The sequence below is a fragment of the Engraulis encrasicolus genome, chromosome 3, assembly GCF_034702125.1.
Source record: "Engraulis encrasicolus isolate BLACKSEA-1 chromosome 3, IST_EnEncr_1.0, whole genome shotgun sequence".
In the NCBI taxonomy this organism is placed as follows: Eukaryota; Metazoa; Chordata; class Actinopteri; order Clupeiformes; family Engraulidae; genus Engraulis; species Engraulis encrasicolus.
In genome coordinates this window covers 26,781,089-26,803,089 of record NC_085859.1, presented here as the reverse complement: position 1 = coordinate 26,803,089, position 22,001 = coordinate 26,781,089, and the positions used below count along the sequence as shown (strand labels likewise).

The following is a 22,001-nucleotide window of genomic DNA, read 5'->3' as shown; positions in this document are numbered from 1 at the left end:
TAATGATGAAAAAAAAAGAGTATGAACCGAGTAATTCACAAAACACCATACACAATTCAGCGAGGAACATCTTCGCACATCGCAAGAGTTTAATCTTTTAAATATACATATACATCTTTATTTTGCATTTAAATACCCCAGTAACCTCCCCACACACACACCCCCCCACCCCCACCCCCACCCCAAACCCAAGCAACATCCCTTTCTCCCCTCCCCTCCACCTCCCCTCCCTCCCACCTCACACTCCCTTTCTACAGGCAAAAGCACTCCAGACTCCCCATCCGGTCTCAGATCTGGGCCAATCCGGTTCTTACCTCCCTCCCGCCCAACCGGTCCTGAATCCAGTGTGCTCAGCCCCCCCCTGCTAACAACATCACACCTTCTATTGTGCAGCATATTGCTTGGTTTTTTTTTCTTGTTTAAGACAATTGCGAACATAAATTAAAATCCTACGGCTTGTGTCTGCTTCCTCCTGCCCACCCTTGCCCCCCCCACATGTTGCTTTTGTTTGCTTGTTTGGACTTTAATGTTTGTATGTAGCATAGAATGGAACCCTGCAGAGCAGTTGGGGGTGGGGGTGGGGGTGGGAGGGGGTCCTTCAACGCTGTTGACACTTCCTTTTGAGGAAGGAGATGGAGGGAAGTGGAGGGGTGGAGGGGACCTGTGGTTGCTGTCGTCGTGGAGGGAAGTGGAGGGGTGGAGGGGACCTGTGGTTGCTGTCGTCGTTGCTGTTTTCATTGCACTCCGCCCCACCCCACCCCACCCCCTTACATGGGTGAATAGTGGTGGTTCCATCCACTGCCCCCACCCCCCCCACCCCCTTCACTCCCCCACCCATATCCAAGGTTACTCATGCCTCCATGTCTGGATGAAGGTCCTTCAGAGTCTGTTGTCTGTTGCCATTCGGCCATGGAATGCAGTAGTAGCATGGCTTGTGCCTCATGTGCCCCACGTGATGGTTTTTCCTTTCCGAGGACAACAACCCGGGGATGCAGAAAGTGAGTCCATGGCTCGCTCAAAGGTCTATTCATTCTCAACACCGTCCTCCTCCTCCTACCCCTTCTCCCCACACACACACACAGTCTGACTTCAGTGGAGCATCTTTTTTTTATCTTTTTGTCTCCATAGACAGGCGCATGGGAAAGAGTCAATGGAGCATTTCACTACATATCTGATTGGATCCCACCGTGGCAACGGCAGCTGTGATTGGTCCGTTAAGAGTGGGGTTTGGGGGGTTGGGGAGGGGGAAGGGGGTACAGACTGAAGGGCAGACACGTTTACTGTGTGAAGTCACGGCACTAAAGGAAAACTCGGTTAAGTCACAAGGCATGCACAAACACTGAACTCAAGAGTCTCTCCATGAGTGAGTGTGATATGCACATTTGTGTGTGTTCTGTGTGTGTGTGCGTGTATGTGTGTGTGTGTGTCTGTGTGCATAAGCATGTGCAACATTTATGTCTGTGTGTGTTTGCCTCTGTATTTATTGGTGTGTGTGTGTGTGTGTGTGTGTGTGTGTGTGTGTGTGTGTGTGTGTGCGCATGTGTGTGCGGACACTATGTGATGTGCATGTCCCTGTATGTGTATGCACTGTATGGTTGTGCATATGTGTACTGTATGTTCTTGTGAAGATTCAGTCTTTCAAGTGAGCATTAGTCCTCCATGAGTCCTTGTAGTCTTCTCGAGGAGTTTTTTTCTCTCAGTGTGTGTGGGGTTTGCCGCCCCCTGCACCGGGCAGTGCTGGCAAGCGTCAGACGCGCGGGGAGTACTTGGGGTTTCTTGGCACCTCGGTGAACGATTTTAGCTCATAAGGAATCCCGGTGTCCACCTCGATGGACTTACGGGAGAATAGCAGCCGGATATCATTGTGCAAGTAGATTTTCCCAGATTTGGAACTCTGGAATCTGAAATCAGAGAGTGGAGAAAAAAATAAGATGAATTAAAAAAGAGAGCATTTGTACAGTATTTAGTAAAATAAGCCTTTTATTCTTCCGTTTTAGTAACATTAATCTTCTTCTTGTAAACAAATACTATGTGAAACTGAAACCATATAAAATTGATAAATAAAAACAGACTGTCTTCTTACAAAACGCTACAAATCTTTAGTATAGAGCACACAGTGAAGCACAAACACACACACACACACACACACACACACACACACACACACACACACACACACACACACACACACACACACACACACACACACACACACACACACACACACACACACACACACACACACACACACACACACACACACACACACACAGACTCTATGACTCATTGACGTTACAGAAGAAGCCACACACACCTGAGGTGTATCAAGTAGCAGAGAATTTTCCTCCTGTCGGCCTGTGCCTGTGACTGTGCTGTGTCGTGGGCGGGGCCCGGCCTGTCAGAGCCCTCTCCCGTTTCCACGGGAACCAGGAAGATGCGGTGTCGCAGGAAGGTAATGTGATTGGCAGGCATGTCCCCGAAGTCATAGGTGACCAGGAACATCTTGACCACAGTTTTGTTGGGGTTGAATAAGGTCTGCAGAGGAGAGATGTGGACATTTGAATCAGTGTTGCACACGCAGACACACACACACACCCACATAGGCATGCATGCACGTACACACATGAATGAATGAATGAATGAATGAATGAATGAATGTCATTATACAGGTACAACAAAATGTGTACAGTGCAGATGCTCCCGGTGCTTAAAAACAACATAAAATATCAAGTAGTATAAAACAATTAACTTGTACAATGCATATGCATACTGTGATGCTGCAAACAACTTCCTTATCATGTGTCCTGAGCTGTGCCAACACATTAATCTAATCTTATCACTCTGATGTTGTTAATAGCAGAGGCATTAATCAGGCGATTAACTACTCCATCATGTGACCCCTGGGCCTGGGTGTGCCTCTGTGTGCGCGTGTGTGTGTGTATGTGTCACTGTTGCCATAGCTACGAATAATGGCAGCAGACAGAGTGCCGGTGCCAAACGTGGTCTGCCTACCTTGTCTGTGCCGCTGCTAAAGGGTTATGGATGACTAGAGCTTGTTTTGTTAAGCAGCCAAGCTCTTTGGTGAAGACACCAGTCTACCCAAATGTCTTTAAGCTTGTGAGGAATGACCCTACTCTTGAGCAGCGCAGTTTGGGTAGAAAGAGCACCTTGGGCACCGAATCTAATGTCCTTGATGACGGTAGTAGCATGACTCCTTAACCCGTTAAAACACAGGGTTATAAATGTGTTGTTAAAAGCATGGGAATGACTGAGTTGTAGTCCATTATTAAAGGCCTGGTGTTATGTCATAGTAGAGTAGTACAATGGCAATTAACATTTCAATGATTATTACAGTGTGCCTCAGATGGTACAGCGTGTATTATGGGGCTATAGAAAGAAACAAGTGCTGCGCACCCCCGAGTTGTAGCTAAGTGTTAAATGTTATACTAGCAGCACTCAGACAGGGGAGACCTCTGCCAAGGAATATGCTTGACCACCCTAAGTCTTTCTGCCTTCTTTTTGTGGAGTCCCCGCAATTCAATTTCTGGTCACTAGAGGCGTCTAGATATATAGGCCAGCAATGGTGAAGATTTTTTTTTAAGTCCTGGTTCCGGCTCGTGATCCGGATCACCACCAGAATTTAATCACTTGTTCATTGGGTCATTACTAACAACTCCACAAATTTTCATCCAAATCTTGATTTGTTTTTGAGTTATTCTGCTGTCAGAATCTTTCTAAAAGTCCTGGTTCCAGTTCGTGATCCAGTTCACCACCCGAATTTAATCTCTTGTTCCTTGGGTCATTATCAACAACTCCACAAATCCGTTGATTAGTTTTTGAGTTATGCTGCTGACAAACAAACAAACAAACAAACAAACAAACAAACAAACAGACAGACAGACAGACAGACAGACAAACCAACGCGACCGAAAACATTACCTCCTTGGCGGAGGTAAAAAACATTTCAACCCACATAGCCGTCCTCGGGTCACAAGAAGGCTGAAACATTGTCACAATATTAAACCTGTCGCTAACTAGCTAGCAGTGTGCTGCAGTTCTGCTCTTGTGTTGTAACAGAGTCGCCAGCACCTCCTCTTGTGGTGTGCACTTTGCACCTTCTTTAATAATAGCAGTATCGCTAATAGTAGCTGGCCGGCTCAATGAGCTTAACAGTCATGTCATTACAAATATATATTATTTTAAAAAAATAGCAGTAGCGTGACTTACCACTTGGATGGTCCCTGTCTTGGGGACGCTGTATCCCTTCTTCCCCAGCTGATCCAGGGAGATGACACCCTACAGGGGGACATTCAGGTGGTTAGTGGTGGGTTTTATTTTTTTTTGCTTCATTATTTACGTATATTTCACATTTGTTTTGTGGCTCGTCAGCCTTCATTCGGATAGGACAGCGAAGATGGGAACAGGAATGCAGTGTGTGTGTGTATGTGAGTGTGTGTGTATGTGAGTGTGTGTGTGTGTGTGTGTGTGTGTGTGTGAGTGTGAGTGTGAGTGAGAGAGAGAGAGAGAGAGAGAGAGAGAGAGAGAGAGAGAGAGAGAGAGAGAGAGAGAGAGAGAGAGGAGGTAAAGTTGGAAAATGACCCAGGCTGGATTTGAACCTGGGTCCTCATGGGCAAGAGCAACGCTGCTAGATATGCTAAGGCACACTAGCGTGTAGTGCCACAATACACCCAAACCTAGAGGGTTATTAATGGTGCAGAGAGAAAAAGCAAATAACATTACTTATTAATAATAACGTATGTACTTTTTCACTACAGTACATTATATACCAACACAGCATTTTGTAATAATCAGACGGTGTAATACATTACAACCATGTTTCACACTTACATACATTTTCCCCTACATGTAATCCAGTATTTATGACAAATTTGTCGTCGTTACATCATTAAATAATATAGGCCTGTCATAACACAACGTGTTACATCTTGCCAAGTTATCATAATGCAGTGCCACTGTGTTACGTAGTGTGCTGTGGCTGAGGAGCAACTGGGCCAAGGACATGCCGTTTACTCTGCCATCACTCCAACTACACTTCCAGGCTCTCAGGGGAGTAAAGGACATACGGTGGTTTACATAGCAGGGGAACGCAGAGAGCAGGGTGGCATGACAAATGTATACAATTTGCACATATTTGGCACGGACGCATGCACAAGGAAAGATTAAGGTGCACTGTGCTTAGAAATGGTGACATGTCGTCCCACATACACTCGCACATAACCTGCAGAAGCACACACAGACACACACGCACACGCACACGGATAGATGACTGTGCAATGTGCTCTGAAATACCATAATAGTCACACACCTTCGCACGCGCACACACACACACACACACACACACACACACACACACACACACACACACACACACACACACACACACACACACACACACACACACACACACACACACACACACAGGGGGACTTACTAGGAAAGGCGAGGGTGCGCTGTGCTCGGAGATGTCGTAGTAGGTGACCTGGACAGGCAGGGTGGCATGCTGGGGACAGTAGGAGCCGCTGGCCCCGATCTCCGCCGTGAAGCCCTCGATACGACCCGACGGGGAGAAGCGGCCCTTTAGCATGGACTCCTGCTCACACACATGCACACACACATGCGCGCACACACGCACACGTACACGCACACAGACAAACACACAGACAAACACACACACACACAAACACACACATACATGAACACACAGATACACACGCACACACACCCACAGATACACACAACAAAAACAAAAGTGAGTTAGCACCAATTGTTGTCAGCACTGCTGCCAGTTGATGCCAAAGCAGAAACTAAGATGGCCGCCAGTCAAAGTCAAATGACTCGCAACCTTCAAACATCTTTCAATCTTTCATCTTGATACAAAGGGCAATAGGTCTGCATATAGCGCCACTTTCAATAGGTGCCATTCATTTTCATTTACTCGTGCCATTTCCAGTGGTACACACAAAGTGGTTAGATTGCCATAATTGCCCTTGGTTTCATATTTAATAGCTGCGCTGCTAGAAGTGCTACTAACTAGCTCTGTGGCTAGCACAGCTGTGCTGCTGTCGTCAGGGGCACCGCCGGGACACTGTGGTTTGCTAATGTGACATAAGAGCTTCCAGATGTCCCTCATAACAAATAGGCCTTTTAGCGCCACTGATAAATATGCCCCCACCCTACCCTGCCAACATGGATGGATGAATTAAAGACCAACTGGCGAAAGGCTGTGGAAGATATTTTGAAATTAAAATGATAAAATATCTACATTTTTTTAACTGCTTGATGGCATTTAAGAGGTGAAGTACATTGCTTATCTACCAATGTGTATGTGTATTTGTGAGATGACATGTCTGACTTCTCAGGTATGCAAGTGTGGCGGTCTTCATCTGTGTGTGTGTGTGTGTGTGTGGTGTGTGTGTGTGTGTGTGTGTGTGTGTGTGTGTGTGTGTGTGTGTGTGTGTGTGTGTGTGTGTCTGTGTTTAGGTGTGACTCCTTAAATGCGTGCAAATGTGCGTTTGAGTATGTGACTGCATGCCTGTGAAGGTTCATGTAAAAAGTGAATGCGAGTGTGTGAGAGTGTGTGAGAGTCATACTTCAAAGTTGCCCAGGAGGGATCGGCTGATGGAAGCGGAGGGCCAGACGGATCTGGTGGAGTGGCAGCTCTCTGTCCGCCGGCCACTACGCAGCTGGCGACTGGCAAGGACATCAGAACACACAAGGGTCAATCATGTCTTTAAGTAGCGGATGACAACCACAGCAACAGCCAATGCCCATAAATGAATTAGTAAATTGGTCATTAATGTACAACCAATGAACATGCATCTTGGATAATACAGTAAAAGCAAACAAGTGATCAGCTATAGACCTTTAGTGGCTAGATGTTTAAATCCTGCCTGTCCAGTGTGATTTCAAATACTGTACATAAATATTTCTCCACATGCAGTGTGTGTATAAGGCTTGAATACAGGGCAAAATCTATGCTCCCCGAATCATCAGTTATCGTTGCTAGCACAGTTGTTGCCAAATCACATTATTTTGCTAACTATGTTCATTATACAGTTGGCCTATTTATATCATGATACATTTGTCTATATTTGAGAGGTGTGGTCTGTGTGGGCACCACTGGAATTTTTTTAAAGTAGAAAGTAAGTCTTACACCTGCTTCATGTTACAGACATTTTGTATCATGCACAGTCAAATGCTTTGGCAACTACAGTAATAGATAACAGCCAATAACTTAACTTAAAACCTCCTTAGGAAAACGAGAGGCGCAAAGGGGTTGATTGGCAAGAGTGAAAATTAAAAATAGATGAGCTATTCATCACCAGCGTGGCTATGCTAAGGGCTTTACTGCAGACTGTGGAGATATGATTGAAGCTTTCAGAAATGTGACATGACAGTACAAGAGCCCGGAACTGTCAGCACAAAAACATTGATTTAAAATAATCCTCAATTCTCACTCAAGATTGCAAAAAGCATTCACATGTGACGCTTCTTATACGTAAGCACCAACATAACCTGATGGACTCTTTCTTTCGTGTGCAAACTGCTCAAAGAAAATTCATCAGTTCTGAATGTGAACAGTCTTTTGAAGGCAAACATGATTACATCCATAAAATCTTACTTGCACGAGACATTTTAGCAAGCAATTGCAACTATTTTGTGTATGTCTTTTGCATAGCCTTCAGTACTGACGCTTCAAAAATATCACCATAATTCTAAAACTGTCTTTGCATTGTCATTGAGCTCTAATTAAACTGAACATAGCTAAACATAGAATTTACAATGCCAAACTAGGTGACTGAGTCTGAAGGAGTTGAAGGAGATGAAAGGGTACTTTCAGGACAGTAGTTGAAAAGGTACTTTCCTAAATAATCTTTTCATACAGTCAGACAATTCGGAGAGGAAACTTACGATTTGAGCCTGATCCCAGATTTTAGTCTTCTTCCAGCTCTTGTACAGTCTGTGGCGCCCTGCAAAAGACAAGGCCAGCCACTTAACACTTGAAACATACAGTACACAGCTGCCTTTTTCCGACTGACGATGTTCTGGTAGGCCTACAGCTCGACACAGCGCGACTCGGCCACCACTTTTTGCTTTTCGATTGGGCACGACACAGCTCAATCTAAAAGCAAAAAGTGGCGGCCGAGTCTTACTGTGTCGAGCTGTAGGCTTACCAGAAAACCGGCAGTGGAAATAAAAAAGCAAGTGTCAGACCTCCAGTGTACATATCATTTGAACATTAGCCAAACCATTATTTGTACATCCCATTCCATGTAGCAGGTGGTTTAATCTGACGCAACACATAAAAGTAATAGGAAAGTAATTGTACAGGTGCAAACAGGAGCTGAATAAGCATACATTATAAGAGCACTACCTGAGTGAAACTGCATACTAATAATAATAATAATTAAAAAAAATACCCATTGAAGAAAACACGGCAAAACAATTCAACAATTTCATTGAAAGGAATAATAAAATGTTATATATTTTTTTATCATTTAGTTTTTGTTCAACACTTTTTTTTCATTCATTGGCTTGACTTACGGGTTGTGTAGGTGTGTCGTCCGGTTCCCAGCTAAAGCTATAGTCTAAGCTGCCCATTGGCACCCGCTGTGGCTGTGTGTCAGCTAGGCCTCGCGATCCACCTCACCTCAGCACCACAGGGCATGATCGAGCTCTCTCTTTCCCTCCCAGCCACTGTCTCTATCTCTCTCTCTCACACGCTTTTCTTCTCTCTATCTCTCTCTTGTTCCCTCTCTCTGTCTTTCTGTATTCTCTAAGACTAGAGTGGCTACCCTGGGCCTATCTCTGCCTGTCCTCTGTGCTTTCCCCCTGTTCCTATCTATCCCTGTCGCTAGCTCAAACTTGTTAACCTTCCCCTTTTGTATCGTGGTTTCACCCACACAGGGTCTTGCCCGGTGCCTCTAGTCCCCTGTCCCTCTATCACGCGCGGTAGCACTGAGTCCACCACCAGCGCAACAGCAGCAGCAATGCTGGAAATGAAAGACATACTGCATCAGCTCTCTCTGGCCAACAGCCCCCCTGTAAGTCTTTCTGGAACAGAATGGGCTCCGTGTTCTGTGTTTCCCACAGGACAGGACAGTGCAGCACAGCACAGGACAGGGCACCCAGAAAGAGCGGTGCATTCTGTGAGGTGGTGCGCGAGGGCACACCTGCCAAACAATGGACGCCGCTCAATGGGCTTTATTCTGGACTACAGCTCATTTCAGCGCTGGGACAAAAAAGAAAATAGAAAAAAAGAAAAGAGGGGGGAAAAAAAGAAAAAGAGTTTGAACCATGCGCTCTCTTTCACGTATCCCTGGCCATTCCGGGCTCTTTATGTGTCATTCTGCCTTACGCCCAATTTACAAGGGCGCTTCCAAAGCGGTAGAAGCGTGGCGTTCCATTATTTTCCGTTGGGACGCGGCAGCGAGGCGAGAGGTGGTGACGTAGGGAAGCGAGAGTGGCGGGCGGTGGGCGAGCAAGGCGAGAAAGTTGAGCTTGGCTGAAAAATGTAGCGGCACCGCGAAGCGTTAACCAATGGGAGAGCTTTCAACGCCATGACGTCACGTGCGTCACCAGCACTACTGGGATATTAAAAATGGAGGCTGTTTTGATTTCGGTGGTGTCAAATCTGCCGATCGTTTTTCACAGATGGTTTTAAAATAAATGACACTTGGGTTAAGGTGACCAATATATTCGCTCCTGTTTCATCATTTTTATTTGTACATACAGTGTTTGTGATTGAAGAGAGACGGTTGTTTGACCACAGCATTTGCTAAGCTAAGCTAATTTGACCGGTAAACGATGCTACGTCACCACGCAAGGCGAGCGAGCAGGTTGAAAGCGGGTGGAATTCGCTTACATGTATCACAGCCGTTACACATCTCCCCACACCCACACAGGTCTCTAAATCATTCTCGGAAGAATTGGCCAGCTTACGTTTTTTTAAGCCAATGATCATCATGTCCACTCCTGCCTCCACAACGTGACTGCCACTTTCTTTATTTTCCCAACTACAGTCATTACATGCATGCACGGTCTCCGTCTACAGTTTCACCAATTATTGTCCCCAGTGAAACGTTGCTTTGTCTCCTTATGTAACCTTGTATGCGGCTGACTGAAATGACAATGAAACCAATTTGACTTGACCTGGTCTGACTTGACTTGGCTCCGACAGGCAAGACAAATAGCACGGTTACCTGTATCACTCTCTTTGCCTGGACATTCCTGTTTCCAGAGACAGTCTTAGGGGCAGGCTGATTGGACATAGTCCAGGCAGCACTTGCGAGGGGACGGCAACATCGCGAAACCCCCCATCCCGATAACATCACAAATATTGTGAATTAGCGCTGCCTATGATATATATTACAACTTAATTCTGTGTCGTGACCACACTATTGCATTCATAAAGTATGTTATTAACGTTTTGATTACCGGTAGTTGATGTATGTTATAAGTGTCTTATCGTTTGAGGTGACGTTTTTGTCACGGTGGGGCCATGGCAGGGGCTTGTAGGATCACCTCTGTCTGCCTTTCTGCCTTACACATACCCACACAGGTCCCTATACACTGTAACACATTGCAGCCAAATAAATGTAAAAAAATAGTTGACTGACTCAGTTTGAGACTTACGTATCTCAGCTCTAGGCTTTCTCAAGTTGAGTTAACTGACAAACTTAGGGTAGGGCAACTTACTTTTTTTACGCTTAACTGGCTGCAATGTTTTACAGTGTACCTTTCTCGGAAGATTTCAGCTTTGTTTTCTTTTGGCCATTGCTTCCTTTTAGGATCATCTCCACTCCTGTCTCCACAGTGCGAGTGTGAATGTCACTCTCTTTATATTCCCAAATACGGTCTTTGTATGCCATCACTGTCTACGGTTTGTGTGTACAACCAATGAACAAAGAACCCGGTGAAATGTGACCTGCTTTTCTCTTCCTATGCACTTTGTGTATGGCTGAAATGACAATAAACCCCAATTGACTTGACCTGACTTGACTTAGTTAGAGCAGTCAGACAGTGTTGGAGTCGTCTTTCCCCTTTTTGTGCTGTGATTGTGGTTCCTCTCCTATTTTGTGGTACCCGGTACAGTGGAAGAGTTAGGGCCTCCGCACATCGGTTCTGATAAAGTGTGGAGCACTGCTCTGCCAACCTTCCATTCCACTGTTTTCCCAGTAGTCAAGAATAGATTTGTGTGACATCATTTCGTAACATGATGGTAGATATCTTCATTTCCTTTGGCAAAGCATCTCCTCTGTATGCTACTCTACTCTGCATATAATGCCCTTGACCAATAAGTATAACCGCACGAATAGACCAGGCGCGATGCGATTCAAGCGACAGAGTGCAGCAGCAAGCGATAGGAGCGATTGAGGAGACTAGAGTATGTCAGTACAGGCAGAAGGCAAAGCATTCAAGCATTCCCATTGCCTGTGGTCACTGACCTCTATACAGTCATTGGCTGTCGCGGCTTGTCGCCGAACCGCGTCATAGAAAGTTGAGAGGATTTCAACTTCAAACTGTCGCGCTCGTCACGCAAATCGCTCTAGTCTCCAGAATCGCTTTTGTCGCGCGACTCAATACAAAGTCAATTACTTCCGTCGCTCGCCTCGCTCTTGTCGCGGTAGGTGTATTTCTGCGGTAATTCTTCCACTATGGGGCAGGTGACAACACTTATCGTATATTGGCGTAACAGAGGGCAGTGTCTCTATGTGACTGTACTATGGTTCTCACCTTGTGGGTGCTGACATGCACAGGGCACCAGATTATATGCACTATGTGTTAAGTCAGTATGCAGACGCGACTCCAGGGTCAGCTGAGGTCCCAAGCGAAAATTGAAAGTAATGAATTTTTTTTTAAACAAAATTGTCACATGTGAGCTGTTATTCAGCATCTAGGAGCTGCCAAACGGCTGCCTGGCTGCTTAGCCTAGTGACAAGATGTGCCTCTGGCGGATCAGATGCGCCACTGTTCTCACCTTGTGGCGTTGGCGTGCTGAGGATGGGTGATATACTGTATATAATATACCATACACACCATATATACTACAGTATTTAATGACATATCATACCATATACAGTACAATACACCATATATGGCGTAGTATATTGTTCTCACCTTGTGGTGTTGTCGTGCGGAGGGCAGCAGGTGGTTCCAGAAGGGGGCGGCCTTGGCGTCGGTGCTGCGGCAGGAGGCCAGGCCCAGTCCTGGGGCCAGCAGCGCCAGCCGGCTCCTCTTGGACGTCGACGGGCCCTCGTCCTCCGAGCACGAGTCGGCCGTGTCGCTGGACGACAGCAGCTTCTTCTTGGCGGGACACGGCGCCGACGGGTTGGAGGAGTACGTCCCGTTGAGGAACGCCCGCGGGTCCACGGGGGTCTTCTCCGTGGATGGCACGCCGCCGTGGGTGGAGGAGGTGGTAGGGGAGGAGGCCCCCCGGTGGTCTGCAGTCCTGGGTGGTGGAGAGGACTCCAGGCCGGTGCTCCACTCCATGGCCTCCAGGAACCTCCTGGGGCTGGAGGAGGAGGATGGGGGCGAGTGGGGGTACGGGGGGCTGGGGCTGCGGGAGGACACCAACCAGGAGGAGGCTCCCTGCTCGGCCACCGATGCCATCAACGACCCATTGCCGTTGCTGGAGGAGCCATTGCTATATCCGTTGTTGGAGCCATTGCTATATCCGTTGTTGGAGCCATTGCTATATCCGTTGCTGGATCCGTTACTGGAGCCGTTGCTGTGCGGAGGAGAGCCGATGGAGCAGGCCGGGGCGTCTCCTGCGGGTGGAGGCTCGGGGCTCAGCACCGGTGAGGAGGAGCCGGAGGGGTCGCTGGAGCGGTAGCCGTGGGGGGAGCCATGGGGGTCCACCATGGGGGGAGACTTGGGCGATAGAGGGGCCCAGGGGTCAGGCACCGGCCGGTCGTGGTTGTGTTGGGCCGGCCGGCGGGAGGGGTAAGGTGGGGCGTAGGTGTGGGTGGGGGAGAGTGATTGCGAGGGCGGTGATCGGGGTGGGGATGTTTTCGCTGCGGTGGTGAGGGTGGCAGCGGTGGGAGACGCCGCCCCTGGCGAACGGACATAGTAGGAGTCCACAGACGTGGAGCCGCACAGCACCTCCCCCTGCATGTCTTCCCCATCCTCCTCCTGCTGCTCCTCCTCCTCCTTACCGGCCACCTCCTCCCTCGCCTCCTCCTGACCGGCCTCGTGTAACCTCTTCTGAGCTATGGGAGTCACCGGGTCCTCCAGGCCCCTCTTCAGGCCCACGCGGGTGCCTCGCTGCTGGGACTCTCCAGGCACCTCCCCTAGGTAGCCTCCTCTCTGGGAGAAGATGGACAGCTGGTACACCTTCTGCATGCGGATCTCCTGATCTCCGAAAGGTCTGGGCACCCCGCCGGGTCGCGCCACCCCGAGATCGTGACCGTCGGCCGGGGTGCTGGTCGGCGGTGGTAGGTCCCCCTCCTTTGCCGGGAGCTGGACCGTGGGCTCCTTGCGAGCCAGCTCGACGTGGATGTGACGCATGGCTTCTCTCTCTCAGCTTATGTACACGTCTCGAGAGTTATTATTGTGATGAGAGTTTGTGGAAAGTGCAAAAGAGCTTGAGCCCAGAGTCTCTGCTCAGAGGAGGTGGAAGCCTGTACAAATGCTCCACTGCAGTTAGCCAAGCAGTCTCTCCACGGTGCCTGGCTCTATGGCACCTTTGGTAAGGAGAAAATTATGTTAGTCGAGTCAAGGCAAGTCAATTTTGTTTATATAGCACACTGCATAATGGTAACACGTAGACTCGTAGAATGTAGAATGCAGAACGTAGAATGTGTTTTAAGAAAATATAACCATTCAACTATTAGTACCATGAATACCTTTAAATCTACCAACACAAAGGTTTATCAAACTGAGATGCGGCGTGCAAGTTATTACATGGCCTTTACTCCACCACTTAACTACACAATACAGTAATAGGGCAATGGATTGATTCACATCAATCTAGACAGGTCATCTGGTGGAAAAAACAATATGTACAGGTAATAGTAATACAGTATAATCCATCTTCAGTGGAATATTAAGAAATCTCCCCACCTAACAGGTTGTAATGGGGTCTTTCTCTTAAATTATTTAAACTACAGATAAATGGTCCACTTCTCCAAACTTATCTTAAGCGGATAAAGCTCACGGAGAGGACCAACAGAAATTCAGAAGTGCTATTCACCCGGTCATAAGATGAAAAAAACACTCAAACATTACAAAAACATTATTTTAAAGAACTTCAAAAATATATACTTCAGTTACAGAAATGCTCTTGAAGCATCGATTTTGTGTAACAGAAGTTCTGTAACACAAAATCGATGCTTCAAGAGCATTTCCAAGATGGCAGCCAAGTGCTTCTCTAGTCTACAGTAGAAGGTCATTACTCATGTCTAGATGTCCTATCCCCCGCCTGTGAGTTGACCCAAGATTAACCCAAAACAGAGAGCCTGGGCTTTCCTAAGATGGCTGCCAAGTACTGTATAAGGCCTGATAATGTCCTGGGGGAGTCCACCCTGCAGTGTGTGTCACCATTTAATCTCATGTGTCTTTATTACTTATCTCAACACATAATAAAGCTAGAAATCAATGACACATTATTTGAAGGTTGTTTTAAGCCAAAATAGCCGTCTGAAGATGTCACCACATTGAGAGTACATAGAATATACTCTCAATGTGTCACCAAGATGGTTGATGATGAGTCCAGAGACTAGTCTACTACAGAGATGTGATGTCACCCACCCACCTGTGTGTTGTGGTGGTGTGACGATGCCCTCCAGGCTGTCGTGCGTGTGTATGTCCCAGTAGCAGCTGTGCAGTGCCCGTGGCCCCAGGCTACACCCTGAGGAGCGCACCCATGCCCAACACTGCCCTGCCCTCCGAACACCAACAAACAGCATTCCCCGGACAGGCCGTCTGGAAAGGCAAAAGGAAAAAAAGCCAAACCCAAAAATGTTTAGCATAATATCTAGCATTATGTATCAGTGGTTATTTTATACAGCACACATCAAACAACTGTGATCTTTCCATACATTAAAAAGATATAAACTAGATCAAGATGTAAAAGTAAAAAGATAAGAAAAGAAACACCCCTGAATAACAACACAAGTTAAAGGGGTATGCCACTATTTTGGGGCTTAATACAGTTGAACTCGTTGGCTGGGGTTTATAAAGGTGGTAAATTGTCTTATTGTTCATGTTAAGCCTTGTCTTGCTTTAAGACAAGTTAAAAGAGGGAATATGTCGCTAAGCTAGTGAAAGTCAATGTATCCGTGTAGCATTATAGCATGCTACATGGATACATTGACTTTCACTAGCTTAGCGACATATTCCCTCTTTTTACTTGTCTTAAAGCAAGACAACGCTTAACATGAAAAATAAGACACTTTACCACCTTTATAAACCCTGCCCAACGATTTTAACTGTAATAAGCCCCAAAATAGTGGCATACCCCTTTAACATGGGAACATAGTACATGGAACACTGTGTAGTAGTAAAATAGGTAGCCCCTTAATGCACGTCGTACCTCCAGTGGCACGCTGTAATAGTCATTGAAATGTAACTACCATAGCACTACAATACTATGACACAGCACAAGCCCTTTAGTAATGCACCACAACTTGGTCATTACCATACTGGTAACAACAAATGTATAAAGCCGTGTCTTAAGGGGTTAAATAAAAGTGAAAAGGAACTGGAGCAACAGATACACCCTTCAAGCCAGCAGGAAACGTATGGCCTCAAGGTTATCAGCAGTGGTAAAAAATAGCACAGCCTAATCACCCTCTAAACACAACAGCTGTGCAACCAAATTCTACTTTCAGAAAGACAGGAAATTGTGAAATAATTTACAAATACAGTAAGCGGCAGTCATTTTTGTGAAATTAGTAGAAACCAATAATATGTGCAAATCCTTTGTAACTCCTGAGCCTCTGTCATCATACAAAGACACACGACAGCAGCACAGACTCCATAGCCTGCTGTACTTGCCACATTATACACAATAGAGAGGTGTAGAATAATAGAACAATAGAACAATAGAAGTAGTTACTCTTACTGATGTAAATACAACACTACAACATGATCTTACACAGTGTTAAACACCAGCTATTCTACTGTAACAAAATGAGGTAGATATACTGTATGAGTACTTCTACTTTTACTATACTGCTCTGAAATGGAATGCGCGACACAAACACAGAGTCAGACAGGAGCTACGTACGTCAAGACCACATTAGGGGTGTGTTTGGGTTTGAGACAGAAAAAGAGAAAGACAAAGAGATTGCGCAACTAAAGACTTGGTGTGTGTGTGTGTGTGTGTGTGTGTGTGTGTGTGTGTGTGTGTGTGTGTGTGTGTGTGTGTGTGTGTGTGTGTGTGTGTGTGTGTGTGTGTGTAAGTTTATTAGACATACACACGACTATGTAACTCACCCGAGGGCGAAGCGTCAATGGGGGGCTAGAGCCTGAAGCCGCAGAGGCAGTGCTGGTAGTGAACTGGTGGTACAGGTGACACAGGTGCTACTGGCGGCGAGAGGGAGGGTGGTGGTGGTGGTCTCTTCTCTTCTACGGGTTCTCCGGGTCTGGGCCGGCGATGGCCTGGTACTGGCTCTGGCACGCCCCTCCTGGGCACCTGGGCGTGGGGGGCACCTCAGTGGCTGCATTGCGTCTCAGGCATTCCAGTGAGCGAGGCCTTTAAAGGGGGGGCAGAGAGAGAGAGAGAAGGAGGGAGGGAGAGAGAGAAAAGAGAGAGAGAGAGAGAGAGAGACAGAAAGAGAGAGAGAGGGGGGGGGAGAGAGAGAGAGAGAAAGAGAAAGAGAGAGGGAGGGAGAGAGAGAGAGCGAGAGGGAGGGAGAGAGAGCGAGAGAGGAGGGGAGACAGACAAAGAGATTGATAGATAGATTTACTTATTGATTCCAAGCGGGGCAAAGAAAGCATAGCGTTATGACATACATGGGCAAACAGTCAATAGCAATGAAACCGTGTGAAAGAAAAAGAGCACAGCCTAGATAAATAAGCAATATGCTATCTAAATGATTACAAAGAGTACAACTAGGGATGGCAAGAGGGAGAGTGGGGGGGAGAGAGAGAGAGAGAGAGAGAGAGAGAGAGAGAGAGAGAGAGAGAGAGAGAGAGAGAGAGAGAGAAAAGAAGAGCATAGGTCAGCTGCAATTCACACAACGATCCACCACCTCAAACACAATGCCTCGATGAATGATGGCAATATGGATGACATGTCTCCGGCAGAAGGTCCCACAAATAGACATCAGTAGTGCAATATGTTTGCCATATGTGCCTCCGCATTGTATAGCCCACCATTTCTCAGACACTTCCATTCTAAAGATACACACATGAAACACCATCTATGAGGTCCTGCCGAGGCCAAACGGTAGGGCACTCGTCTACCATGCAGCTGACCCGGGTTCGATTCCCGGCCCGGGTCCTTTGCCAGCCCTTCCCCATCTCTTTCCCCACTTGCTTACTGTCCACCTCTCACACTGTCCTGTCAAATAAAGTCGTAAAAGACCAACAAAACAAAAAAAACCCACCACCCATTAACCTGTCCTGGGCTATTCACTTTCTGCTAACGCCAGGTTTGGAGACTGCTGCAATCTCTGTTCTGCAGCTGAGGATCAATCCATTGACAAGTTGATCAGATCACTGCACAAGGAGCACACAGAGTGCCCCGATGATCTCCAATCCAGGCCTGATTAGATTTAATCAATCACCCACAGTCAACAAACAACCGAACCGGTCAGGAAATCAGTCACTGATGATGGGATTTAAAAGGGCGCTATTCAAGTGATGATTACAGCCTAGGAAGATGACAGGTGGGGAACAAAGGGGTCAGTTGTCCCAGGCCCAGAGAGGGAGGGAGGGGGCAGAACTGGGCCCTCATTACATTGTATTTATCAGGTGGGGGTCGAGAGGGGTGGGGGGCTTTTAGGTGACTTTGTCCCGGGCCCGGCCAAAGCTGTCAGCGGCCCTGACTACAGCGTAACTGGGGACAAAGCTGCTTTATGTTTACCTGGCCGCAATCCATCCACTGGAGCCTCACATCAGCTGATCATAGAATCCGTTTAAGCAGACGAGACCAAAGGACTAAATTGACAACATGTGATTGAAGATGCCCCTGACTAACATGAGTCTTTTTTTGTGTGACCAAAACATGGACCATGTAGAGCCATTAGGCCAGGCCCCAACAGAAGGGGTGCTGACAAGGGGGGGACAAAGGGGACAGTGTCCCGGGCCTGGGGAGATAGGGGGCCCCAGAATTGGGCCGTCATTACATTGTATGCATTGGGCTGGGGGGCCCTTTCAGATGACGTTGTCCTGGGCTCAGCCAAAGCTGTCAGAGGCCCTGCCCTGCAGATGGATTAGGCGCAGTACCATCCTAACAGCCCTATTTTGTGCATAGATTGTTATTGAGCTTCTGTTGTAGACCCGCAAAAAACCTTCAATCTCCACATGAGAATGTGGCTCGTTGGGTAATGAGACAGACAAAAGAAGAAGAACTACTGGCAGACCTTTTAGTCTGTAATACCGTGTGCCACTTGCAGGAAAGGAGTGGGGCAATTGCTGATAAAAACCCATGCATACAGTAAATTGCTTACGCAACGCAATGGCGAGAAATAGTCAAAATGCAGTAGCTCTGTCAAAAGCCTGTGTTAATGCCAAGCGAAATATTCAATGTTTACACGCAGTGCTTGGTGTATTTAAAATCCCGACCAGAATAGCCTATATTCTGTTTCCTCAAGTGGCAAGTATGGCAAGCCAAAAAGGTGGCCTTGCCTCAGTAGATGACACATTTTTAGCAACTTCCTCAAGAGTCAATTACGTCAATGCCATGCAGGCCGGGCCGTCGTTTCCAGATAATGTGTCATGGTCTACTCTGTTGTCACCCAAAATGGCAACAGCTGCCTCTGCAAGCAACAGCAGCACCGTGCGTGCAACTCCCATATTGGCTTGGCACACACATAGCAAGCACTATGACCAAAATACATTTTCCACATTAGTTAGGGCCTAGGAATGGGGATGGCCCTGTTTCTGTCTGTGTAGGAGAGCCAAGCTCAAGTGAGGCTATGCAGCCTACCAAGGCTATGGCTATGTAGCCTACCAAGGCTATGGCTATGCAGCCTACCAAGGCTATGGCTATGTAGCCTACCAAGGCTATGGCTATGTAGCCTACCAAGGCTATGGCTATGTAGCCTACCAAGGCTATGGCTATGTAGCCTACCAAGGCTATGGCTATGTAGCCTACCAAGGCTATGGCTATGTAGCCTACCAAGGCTATGGCTATGTAGCCTACCAAGGCTATGGCTATGTAGCCTACCAAGGCTATGGCTATGCAGCCTACCAAGGCTATGGCTGTGCGGCCTACCAAGGCTATGGCTATGTAGCCTACCAAGGCTATGGCTATGTAGCCTACCAAGGCTATGGCTATGTAGCCTACCAAGGCTATGGCTATGTAGCCTACCAAGGCTATGGCTATGCAGCCTACCAAGGCTATGGCTGTGCGGCCTAACGAGCCCAGTACAGCCAAACACATTTCAACTGTGGGCTAGGCCGCTTCTTGGACGAGATACTGGACGGACGAGGTTACACAAGGTCCTATCTACAGCGACTGACTCAAGCCAGATAAAGAGAGAGAGAGAGAGAGAGAGAGAGAGAGAGAGAGAGAGAGAATGTGTGCAAGATAGAGAGAGAGACAGAGCGATGGGAGGAAACTGGTTGAGGGAGGAGAGGCGGCATGGGGACACAGAGAGATAGCACAGCTAACTTGGCTCGCCACCTTGTGTGACATCACCGAAAGTCACATTGTGACTAAAAGTGGGTCAGCCTCGGCACTCGCGCTGTCCCAGTGCACAGCTGAGCGGAGCTGACCAATAAAGTTATGTCACTGTCAAAAACAGTTCACGGACAAACGTGGTGGGCCACTGAGCATCGATACACATTTACACACACACACACACACACACACACACACACATACACACACACACACACACACACACACACACACACACACACACACACACACACACACACACACACACACACTGCCACAAACAAGTGTTGCAGTCAATAACTGAACTGTTTTTGCCAGGCTTTTCTAACTGAACTGAACTTGTGGATACTGAGCAAATAATCTGGTTTCCAGTGTTTCCAAACAAGCAGAAATGTCACTGTCACACAGTACTACACACACACACACACACACACACACACACACACACACACACACACACACACACACACACACACAAAGCTCACACACACACAAGCATCCATTCCATGCACACATACACACGCGCACACACAGATATACTATATAGAATGTAGATTGACGATACTGACACATTCACAGCAATTGCCCTTCATTAAGTTATGTCACATACAGAGGCTCCATGTATGTCAGACATGAAATGAACAAGAACATATGGTATTTATGCATACAAGCGTTAAACTGTTGTAGAATGAAGACACTTGCATGCATGCAGAGTCACACGCACACACACACACACACACACACACACACACACACACACACACACACACACACACACACACACACACACACACACACACACACACACACACACACACACACACACACACACACACACACACAGTACCCCCCACACACACAGTCCCACAAAGTCCCTTAGCTCCAGAATAGAGAAGACAGATGGGGTCCTCAGAGAGACAGGGAAGAGGGAGGGAGGGAGGGAGAGGGAGAGAGGGAGTTATCCGGGGGAGGCAGGTGAGTGTTGGGGGAGGGGCAGTTAAGACAGGGGTAAAGGGGTAAAGGGGTAAAGGGGTAAAGGGGTATTTATAGTCACTATGGTAGCAAGGGGCTAATGAGGGATGTCCCTAGGCACAGCCCCAACAGCCCATCCCTAACATGACCTGTGAACCCTGACACCCAGCCCCATGAGCCACCTGCAGTAGCACTGCCAAACATCACACTGCCATGACACACTAGCTCCAGCTATCTCGCAAGAATCACACAAGGCAAGAAAACATGGCAAGACTTTAGAACACGGTTCACGTTGGCCACTGATACATGCCTAATTACTACCTGTAAAAGTGACGTATAAGTAGCGTGTTGAGCAAAACCAAGGGGCTACTGGTTCCTTATTACAACCATCAATAATATAGGCTTTACTGGCAACAAACTGGATATGTGTGAATACACACCTTTGGGTCTTATTATTGGGATTTGGGTCTTATAAGTCACTTATACAGACAGCAACAAAAGCAAATGTTACAGACAGTAACAAAATATACACTTATACAGACAGTAACAAAAGCACAAGTGAAGCCTATTCGTAAGCACCAGCCCAGCCCAGCCCAGCCCCAAGGGCCACCTGCGCAAATCACTGCATAGTGCGGCAGTGAGAAATCCACTAGTGAGAACTCCACAAGGCAATGGAAGATCAACCAATAGTAAATAGTAGAATAGAAAAGTACACTTTCCCTAAAATAAAACCCCACTGAAATGACCTATTTGTTGGAGATAAAAAACGTAATGGCAGCGTGCCCCTCATCAGGGCTTAATGACACTATTTCACGCCACCCAGAGTGGGAAATGGTGCCAACGACAGTGACGCAGGCGAGGGCCTTTGATTTCAAAGCAGGGCCAGCCAGCCAGCCAGCCAGCCAGCCATCCTTGCACCCCAAACCCCTCGCCAGGCCCCTCGTCAGGATACCCCTTAGTCAGTCTGTTCAAACGGTAATCGAGAGGATGGGAGAGCATATGTGTGTGCGTGTGTGTATGTGCTCTGATATTCTTACACTAACTGCATGACAACATAGAAAAATAGAAAATGAGAGAGAGATGGAGAGACAGAGAGAAAGAGACAAGAGAAAGAGATTGAGCAACTAAAGACTTTGTGTCGTGTGTGTATGTGTGCGTGTGTCTGTGTCTGTTGAATGGCTATTTTAAGCCCTATGTGTGTCTTTTTTGCAGG

General features: G+C 47.2%; 1 protein-coding gene across 3 annotated transcripts in view; it reads right to left on the bottom strand.

The window, feature by feature from the left end:
* Nucleotides 1–824: 824 nt before the first annotated feature.
* LOC134445930 (atos homolog protein B) overlaps nucleotides 825–22,001 on the bottom strand; it is a 41,754-nt gene continuing 20,577 nt past the window's right edge. For 2 of the 3 annotated variants that reach the window (XM_063195090.1, XM_063195091.1), the window contains 9 exons: nucleotides 16,462–16,720; nucleotides 14,777–14,946; nucleotides 12,142–13,706; nucleotides 7,933–7,991; nucleotides 6,612–6,711; nucleotides 5,453–5,611; nucleotides 4,228–4,296; nucleotides 2,315–2,535; nucleotides 825–1,901 (listed from right to left, as the gene is read on the bottom strand). In XM_063195090.1, coding sequence (XP_063051160.1) covers nucleotides 1,748–1,901; nucleotides 2,315–2,535; nucleotides 4,228–4,296; nucleotides 5,453–5,611; nucleotides 6,612–6,711; nucleotides 7,933–7,991; nucleotides 12,142–13,530 — 2,151 coding nt within the window. In that variant the 5' untranslated portion in view covers nucleotides 13,531–13,706; nucleotides 14,777–14,946; nucleotides 16,462–16,720 and the 3' untranslated portion in view covers nucleotides 825–1,747. Of the gene's footprint in view, nucleotides 1,902–2,314; nucleotides 2,536–4,227; nucleotides 4,297–5,452; nucleotides 5,612–6,611; nucleotides 6,712–7,932; nucleotides 7,992–12,141; nucleotides 13,707–14,776; nucleotides 14,947–16,461; nucleotides 16,721–20,676; nucleotides 20,792–22,001 lie in introns of those variants that run through there. The other variant, XM_063195092.1, reaches the window with a different exon arrangement.